This window comes from Echiichthys vipera, assembly GCF_963691815.1.
Source record: "Echiichthys vipera genome assembly, chromosome: 18".
NCBI classification, from domain to species: Eukaryota; Metazoa; Chordata; class Actinopteri; order Perciformes; family Trachinidae; genus Echiichthys; species Echiichthys vipera.
Window position 1 is genome coordinate 9,191,661 of NC_139843.1, and position 9,941 is coordinate 9,201,601.

The following is a 9,941-nucleotide window of genomic DNA, read 5'->3' on the forward strand; positions in this document are numbered from 1 at the left end:
CTTTGCCCGAACACGCAAAGAAAAGAGCGATGACTACAGATGATAAAACTTCAAAAACAAGTGAAACGGAGCCAAAACACACCTGCCACCAAAGAGAACGGAATAGTGTTCTCCAGAATTGTGTCTTTAAATGGTCACGTTAAAGCATAGGAATAAAACGAGAAACAGTTCCCAGGAAAAACAACAGGGATCAGTGTCCCTGTGTGGCTGCTGCAGAGCCTGAAGTCTCCAACTTTCAAATGCTGCACTTTTGTTGACTTGAGGGGTGGGCTTGGAGAACTAAGCAGTAAATCATAAAATCAAGATAAATAAACAAGATTCACCTTTAATCACTAATCTTTTATGCTCAGTACCTTACTGTTGGTGGGTAAAACAATCATACATTCACTAAGGGCAATCAATCAGTTGTGATGTTTATTAATAAGAACTTGTAATACAAATTAAGGTTCAAACTTCTCCCATATGGACTTCAGACAATCCCAGTGAGTTAGTTGGGTGTGCACCATGGTGGGATGGGGTGTGTGCAGCGTAGCCGCTGTTGCCTGCAGCTGTGATACCGTGCAGATGTGTGCAGGCACCAGCTGACCTCGCCAGCAGTCAAAAGGCCAGTGCTTCTTCAGAAGTCGGTCCAGCCTTTGAAGTGTTGAGTGCCGGCCTGGATATCACAGGAGTGAGTCGCCATGCAGCGTTGGTAAACCAGCTCTTAACCTCTCTCCCCCTCCGCTGCTCCGGAGCCTCTGAGACAGATTAGACTCTCTGATGGCTCGATGGACATCAAACATGACAACCAGATCAGAGAAGGGGATGGGGATTGAAAAGTTGTTATTTCTGGATCACTTTACCAACTTTTGACTCCCTAGCATTTGCAAGTTTGCCCTAAACTCAATGCCCAATTATTTCATAGCACTCCATCAAATGTTTGAGATATTTCATTCAACACAAATGTTGACTTCATTGTAGTGCTAGAGGCAAATTAAGAGGAGCGTCAAAGTCATTGTACTTTATCCTCCAGGGACCATCAATGTCTGTAGGAAATGTCATGGCACTCCATACAATAGTTGTTGAGCTACTTCATTCCGGACCAAGGGTGGTGGCCCATCACACTGACACATTACATAAGACCCAGGCGGTATTTTATAAACCAGAATAAGTTATGTGTGAACCAAGTTTCAAATAATAAGCAAGACTTTAGTTTTTTTAAACAAGTTGATTACATTGCTAACAGTCAAAATATCAACACACTTCCGCATAATAGTCAGACGCAAATGCTAAATGTCTCAAGATCAAATCTGTGTTCATCTCTCAACAAACAAACAACAAATCCTCATTAATTAGGACAACAGCATGATTATCTGTTGCTGCTCGCAAAACAAAATGGGTGACCTGAACAGAACGAAACTTAATGATAGTTAACCAAATCATAAGGCGTGCGAATGAGAGAAAAGGACACTGCACAGCGAGCCAGTTATTACAAACTGCAGCAGCCCCAGCAGAACAGATGTTATTGGTTTAGGTGACGTGCAAACCAACTCCACCCACCGGCAGCAGAGTCATCACACAACCACACACAGCTGGTGCACACAGGAGCTCTGGATTTAGTAAACGTATAGTGCTGCTACATGAGAGGTTTTGTAGTTATTAATTGGAGAAATAATATTATATTTATCTTAATAGCGGAATTTCTTTTTACGAAAGCAAAAAGTTTTGGTGAGATAAGATCCAATTGTTCAGGATCCCTGCCAGCTGATATGGGCCTATCATTTTGTGACCAAATATAAAAAACGGATATCAATTACAGTCATTTTCATGCTATCCATATACGCTATGATGCATTTATGTCCCATTTCTGAAGTTGAGAAGTTGTTTTTCTGACTTCTGTGTGTTCACGCGCTTTGAGTTATAAGTTAAGTTGTTTTTGCGATTAACACTTTATTACATTTTGAATATAAACATGACACAAAGACAGTTAAGGACAATATACAGCTGTTTAACTAGAAACAGCAGACTAAGACAACCTACTAGAAAAAAAAGGAAAAATAACAATGCAATGTGTTTTTCAGAGAGTTTAAACCACATTCTGTTTCAAGTATCGATTTAAGTCCATTAAACATTTAAATATTGCTTAATTTGACTTTTTTTATCATGATTAATGCTAATAAATAAGAGTTTAAACTAATTTAGGTAACTTCACATCAACAGCAACTAACAATAAATTACATATGAGCAAAAAAATGACATGCAGTTTGTAAACTGATACATTTTTTATTAAAAATTAAAAAAAATTATTTCAGTCACTGGTTCTTATTAGACTTCTGCTCATAGGGGCAGAGATTTTTGGTATTTTTGTAATGTTACCAAACTACTATAGACCCTTTTTTTTTTTTTACAGCCTGGCTCGTCAAACAAAACAGCAACTGTAACAAACAAAATAAAGCACAGATTATTGTGTCTTCCATTAAGCCATGTCACTTGCACATTAAAGTTCTGGGGAGGGTAGAGGTGGTGATTTTGCATAAGGCGTATTGGATTCGTGCTTTTAACACAGTTGGCTTAAGTGAAGAACTGAATGAATCATGTTTTCTTTAATCTGTTACATGTGATGGATGCGGTACTCTTACTTTTTGCATTTTGTACTTTTTATGTTTGTACATCTAAGTAATGTATTTGTTACTCATGGGATTATGGTGCACTTGTGGATTCACCATCCAATAGATTTCAAATACAGCCAATTATCCAATGAGTATCGCTCACCTGTTGTGGGTTGACTGTATTTGCGTTTGCCTTGGTTTGTTCTGTTTGACTCTGATGTAGGGACGGCTGCGGTGAAATGTTAGTCTGTTGGCACAATTAAAGGATGGATATTAATCAGTGTGCTCCAGGCCTTTCTTTTCCCTTTGCCAGTGTCAGGATCCTAAATGAACAGCCTGGTCTCACTAAAAGGCGTGTGAATGACACGCTATTTCTCTTAAGCCATCTCGCGTATAATTACAACGCATGTCCTGTTTTTTGCGTGTCATTTCACGCCATGTAGTCTCAATTGACTTGTATAGTGCAGAGATGGCGTTGTCATTTCACGCACAAATGTCATTGAGGGAAAACCCACGTGTTCGTATTTCTCCGCTACCTTCCGGAGAAATACGAAGTGGTGGAGCTTTCTGTCAGAGGGTTGTTTTTAAATCAATATTTCATGTGAAGGATGGCTGAAATAACGGGCGTGAAATGCCCTAACCCTAACCCTAACCCTTACCCTAGCCCTAACCCAGACCCTAACCCTAACCCTAACCCTGGGGAACAACGGGCGTTAAATGACACGCGAAAAGCTTAATATGCGTAGACATGCACGCGAAAAGTCATGCAGGTCATGAAAAGTGGCGTGCTGTTTATACGCCCTCCCATGAGACCACGTTGAAATGAAACATAGTTTTGCCTATCACAAATCCCTACCTATTTAATTTTCAGTGCATCATATTAGCTGTCCTCCATTTTATTTGAGTAAATTATTTGGTGTAAATTCCTCCACCATACACAAAAGCCAACTTCCTCCTAAATGTCATTAAATTATGCTGTTGTTTGAGATGCCCTACAGCAAAAACAAATCCAAACAAATAAACATGTGGAAGTACAGTAATGACACCTTGGAGCAGCGGCCAAACATATGTCATAACTACACTGTATACACGGTCAAACAGAAAGCATATGGTGACACATGGGCGAGAAACAAGAGTGGGATAATGAGCAACACATGTTTTGTTTGTTCATACAAACCACACAAAGCCACGCTAGATCCTCCGACACACATTCTTGCAAATTCCCCGACGTCATTCAGATGTCAAGGCAAAAGCCAAGGTGAGGTTTGCTGGGGTTTTTGGAATTTGGATGAAACACAGCAGCATTCATAGTCTTCATTCAAGTTTGTTTTAATGTTTTTCTTAAATATATTCTTGTGGTTTTGCAGAAGAAAAAAATCCACACACAACATTCATTCTTGGCGTGGTTTTCCAAGTACCTGTCAAAAAAGATGTATTTTTCCGCTTCTTTCACCAATGACTGAATAAATGTGCCATTTTACATTCACACATTAAAAAGAAAAAATAATCTTCACTGCACAAAATCACTTGAATGCCTGAGTATTGCTTTTTTAAAGATTTTAGCGATAGCAATTCAGACTTTGAAAGCATTGAAGTTAACCTCTTTTGATTCCTGGACTCAAGTCAAAAGGTTATGAGGAGAAAAACAAACCAACATCTCTTTGTCTTACGGAGCAAGGTGTCCACTTTTCACTTTGATTTGTGGTTTATTTCTCACTCAGGGGGGGTTAGTTGACAGAGTGGGTTGAGGCCAACCATGATTGAGTCGTGTGATAACGGTCAGAGCCGACCACCTGAAGATAATCACTGGCTCCTAGGGTGTGAATCGGTCTACAGAATCTTAGCCGTGGCCAACTCAGCCAGCCGCTGATGTTGTTTCATTACCACCTCCACTTGTGTTGTGAACAGAAAAATCGCTTCCCTCGGTCTCAGGCTGATTGCAGGTGGAAACAGTTTGAATTGCTTAAGATTCAAAAAGTCATGGAAGTCATTTCTCTTGTCAACCCATACCCCCCCTCCCCCCCCTTGTGTTTTTAACAACATGATTACGCCACTGATTTATCACTGCCCCATACTTCACCAAGTTTTTTTCTGAATAGCGAGTGATTGAGCTCTGTTTTTTATATTTTCTCTCATCACCAAATCTCCTAAACAGGCCCAATGTATATGTATATATGTCTATTTCTATTTCTTCCCTTTTTAAATTTAACTTTATTGCTTATTTTTGCTATTTTTTATCTTATTTTGTAATATGTTTCTGCTTTGTAATATTCTGTTGCTGCTGTGACAAATGAATTTCCCGTCTGCGGGACATTAAAAGGTTTTCTGATTCTGATTCTGAAACCAACAGGGAATTTCTAGGTTTAGTTATTAAACAAATGCCACACTGTTGTATTTGGGTGAAGATAACCAGTGCAGTTTATTGTTAGAACAACACTGCCTTGCTAGTTTGAAGAAGCACCTTACCCAGACTCAAATAATGTGGTCGATGTCTGAAGTAAGTCCCAAGTCATTTATCCTTGGGCTCGTCAAGTCACTCACCTGCAAAAATCCATTTCGTCTGCATTTGTGTTTCATGGCACAGTGAGCCGGCCAATCAGTAGCTCCTCAGCTTCCCGTGAGGAGCTGCTAGTGAGGGGAGTGGGGGATGTTGACGACACAGAGAGAAGACAAAACAGCTATTAAAGAGGTTAGCATAGAGAGCAAGAGCAACGAATGAAAGTGAAGGCTTTTCTCGATGGAAAGGTTTTCACTCTTGACAGCCTGTGACATACCAATAGGTCATCCAATCACCTGCCAGGTATGTTTTGAAAGTGCCTGTCCTTTTTTTCCAAACACGTTGATGGCTTCTCAGGTGGTCCTGTGCAACAAACCATCTGATGAGTCAGGTAAGGGGATGCCTCACCCTATTTTTTTTTTATTTTTTTTTTACCAAAATAGACGCCTCTTGTTAACCTGCCACAGTTTAGTTGAACAATGTTAGTCTAGTCTGCCTGCCTCATTCATTCTTTATCTGACTGAGGTTTGGGATAGTTAGAATCTATGGCCCCGACCATGGCTCTGAAAGATCAGTAGCCTGTAACTTTTACCCGTCCTTCTATCAGTTTCGTCTTGGGTCTATAATATTTTCTAAACTATAGAGCTGAGTGCTATTAAAAAATACAGAACCAAAAGAGTCATTCATGAGGCAATTCACTTGTCACAGGTGAGCTTTAAATATGGCAGGAGAAAATTCACAAAAAATGGATGAGGATCGCTGGTAGCACCTTGACATTCGCAAAGTATACATTTTATAGTAATGCGTGTGTCAGTGTTTTTAATACCCATACCCACTTGATATGTTATGTAAGCCAGCCCACAAATATGCATTAATCAGAATTCCTGAATACCACCTGAACCCGATCTCTGACCTAATATCCCAGTCTGTCGGACCTGTTGGTGACACCTTCAGACTGCAAAAGAAGATGGCCTGGTATAAAACAGAGTAGACTACTTATAAATGTACTTTATTAACACCAGCTCTCTGAAGACACTATTACTTTCGTTGTGTGGCTGTTTGTGAATTGGACTGTTTTTGCAACAAAGCTCATTTGCACAGAAATCGGCCAATTTTACCAAAAAATATGCATATTACGTAATTTAAATACGCGCAAATAGCACTGGAGCAGTAATGCTATTTGCTCGGCAATGCATTTAAGGGCACATTTTACTCTTTGCAGGGGCTTTGAGGATTGCACGGTTTGTATTTGTCCTGTTTGTGCAGGTGTGAATTAGCACCTGAGAGTCTGATCACAGGCTTTCCTGGCAAATGTGTACAGTACCAGACCAATTTGGTAAAGTCTATAGTTTACTTTAATCATCATGGTCATCCTCCTCATTTTCAACAAAATTACAATTACAATCACCATTAAAACCAAATATCCTCATCTATCATGACTAGATGGAAACAGCAGTCATCATAACATCACCACCACCGTCATCAGCTGTTTGTCATCTTCGCCATCCGTAGCAGCAGCATCGAGCCGGTGGTTTAATAAATTAGGGAGTACATAACAAAAACACTTCAGGCAGTCAAGTCAGTCAAAATAACAAAATGAGGTATATTACACTCAGTTCATTGTCACTTATCAATAACAGTTCAAACTCATTTGCATGTGAAGCTGCACATTCTGTAACACTAAAACAAATACAGTGTCGTCATAAATTACGTGTACGTATATCAAAAGGACACAAAAGTACTTTTCACATTGTCATTTATCTAAATCTGTCCACACATTGTTTCATGTTTAGCTTGTTTTTCACCAATAACTGTCATGTATGAGGAAAAATTCACTCTACATCAGTGCAAAACATCAGCCAGAAATGATCACGGAAAGCAGAATTAGATTACAGAAATACAGATTCTACATGATTATGTATTACTAAACGGAAGTGAATAAGGCAATGATTAAGCAATATTGTTCAAGATATCCATATGCCATTGTGAATGAAACAGATTTTAAGGCATCAGTTGTCTTGGAGTGTCAAACAGTACTTTGCAATGCATCACATATCCAGGACAACCATTTCTCCTTTGAATCATCATATATCCTTAATCCCATGAACACAAAATCAATTAGTAAAGACATAAATGTTCTTTATCTATCTTCTGTTCTGATTTCAGAAAAATGAACTGCAGCTACTAATATTTGGCTCGCTGAGCATCATGGATAATTTTGGCACTGTGTGATACATACAGTCTCTCACTGTTGGCCCATTTTATGCACCGTTTTAACCAACGAGTCCTCCATCCAACACGACCACATAGTTCCCCCTCTCCCTCTAACACGACCCGCAGTAGTACTTCCTAAATTATCGCCCCTACTGGTGGGAGCAGATCAACAAGTCCTCATACCCTAACGTAACGGTTGCAGTTTTAAAAGCGTGGTTAATGTAATGAAAGAGATGCATTTTGTTTAGGTTTAGGCAACAAATCTTCTTGGTTAGGTTTAGGAAAAGATTGTGGTTTAGGTTAAAATAAATATGTATGGATGTATGTAATGTACTTTCGTACGTAACTTAACTTACAAATTACCTATGCAGACTTTTGGTTTCACGCGGGACACCAACAGCGATCAGCCCCGAACTCCTCCCTACGCAGACTTTGTCACTCTTTATAGTACCTCACCTGACTTCCTTCTTTGCTTTATGGCCATTAGAGGTCGCTGCCTAACATTTAACATAAATATGGGTTGTAATGCACCGCCTTTAAAAACGACCTATTTCGGGGGAGGACAATCTGATCTAAACACATTGTATATCCTTAACTTAAACTTTTGACATATGTAGCATTCTGTATTCTATATTTTCCAAACTAAGGCATAGAAGCACCTCTATTTACAGAATATCAACTCTATAACAAGTGGAGCCCAGTCAAAAGCCCTCTGATACAGAGCTGCCTGTCTTCTGATACAGAACAAAATGGATACAGTAAAAGGAACAACATGAAATGAGTCAGCTTACACTTTGTCAGTCAAGAGGGCTCTTGGGCTTAAACTTAGGTCTTTTAAGAGATGCCTGATATCTACTAAACTTCACAAGCAATAGGACAGCGCAAGATATGAAAAATTGTTTTCCTGGACAAAATAATTTCAACTTTACAATATTATCCAGGTAATCATCAAATGGTTAAAACTCTTGAAATGGCACTAACATACTGGAACCACTTTACCTTACACTTTAAGAAACATAAACTTTTATTGCAGTTCTGCAGGTGGGTACCTCATATCTCTGTCGTTCTTTAGTTTGGAATCCATATTTCCCCACATCTGGTTTAATTTTTATTTGTGGAGGATGCAATGGGCAGGCAGACTCTCCAGCTATAGTGAATGGATTTTGGAAAGACCGGAAAGATGTGGAAATTCAAAATAAATCAGGAAATCAATATAAGACTGTACGTTAGCAAGCTAGACGGCTTTTTAAAGTCACTCGTGGATATTCACAACTATCCCCATAATGGAAATTCACCACAAGCAATTTATTGAGAGCGTTTTTTTTGTTGTTTTGTTTTTGATTTTATCACAATCAGCGATTAAAAACCAACATCACCCATCCTGAAATGGGACTAATGTATCTATTCAAAGTGGGAGTGAAAATGTGATATTGCCATCCTTCTATAGATATATAGATCTATATAATTAAAAAAAACATGTTCTAGTTGCCAGATATCTTTCTTAAAATGCTGCCATTACTTTTAAATATCACAACATATTAGTTTACATATGATCACTGCTAAGTGAAGGAAAATAAAGACGTTTTCCTTCCCTGTCCATGTTGGCCAGATGTGTGAGAAAGCACGAAGCAGTCTCTCTGTGAGCACAAACCCGTCCAAGTACAGTTCATCACGCTCCACTTAACTAAACGACCTGAGGGGCACATGTCAGTCATGACAGCAAAGGCAGCCGGTTTGAAGGCCTATTTTTCCAACACTGCTTGGCTGGGTCAGTGAGTCCCTCCAACGATGGCAATGTGTTTACACATATGAAACACAGAAAGACATATAATCTTGTTTTTTTTCCCCCTTCATTTGCCTTTACACTACAAGGCAATGCACTACAAAAATACATTTAAAAAAGTGAAATTTGTCACATCGGGAGTGTGTTTTACCCCATTAAGTCTGAAATAACCTGAGCCGAACTGCCTGCTGTATGTTTTCATCTATAATACAATTTGGGGACCATCAATTTTTGGTTAGGCTAGTTTTCAGTGCTACATACAGGGTAAACAACTTGCCACTTGCAAACACTTTGCACGGACTAAAACGGACATACAGCCATTTCCTATCCTTCTTTTAAAATGTATTTTTAAAGATTGTATATATATATATCCTTTATATTATATTATATAATTTACTGCAGTAATGCAAATCAAAATCAGTACAGAACTGGCTGTTCTTCTTGGCTGAGCACATCCATCTCTCCAGGTAGATGTGAAATCTGCCGAATAAAGTCCTCAAAAGTTCACTGCACTGATCTGCTGTTCTTGGTACTCAGTATGCAAGCACAGTGGTATTCCTGTGCAGGGATTTGCCCTTGTCTGCAGTCACTTTCTTTTTGGCATGTCAGACCAAATTCAAGCGGACATGAACAGAAACAACCAATATCTGTCCTCTTCTTTATGGACGATAAATCAGCCTCATATTTCCCTGACTGTTGCCGGGTCAACACTCAGACCGTATCAGCCCTCTTTGTGTCACTCTGCAGTTGGTATGCTGTTGACTTGATTCTCGTGCCTGCGTCCGGATGCATTCAATGAGCTGCGCTTTAGCAGCCTGTTGATGATGTCAGTGCACGTCTTCTTGTACTGGTGTCGGAG

At 39.3% G+C, this 9,941-nt stretch overlaps 1 protein-coding gene across 1 annotated transcript in view; it reads right to left on the reverse strand.

Moving 5' to 3' along the window:
- Window positions 1-9,818: 9,818 nt before the first annotated feature.
- Window positions 9,819-9,941, reverse strand: part of LOC310960667 (G-protein coupled receptor 26-like) — a gene marked incomplete at its 3' end in the record, with an annotated part of 4,324 nt that continues 4,201 nt past the window's right edge. Inside the window, exon 3 of the mRNA XM_083932424.1 lies at window positions 9,819-9,941. This exon is cut by the window's right edge and continues 106 nt beyond it. Within this exon, the coding sequence (XP_083788550.1) occupies window positions 9,819-9,941 (123 nt within the window).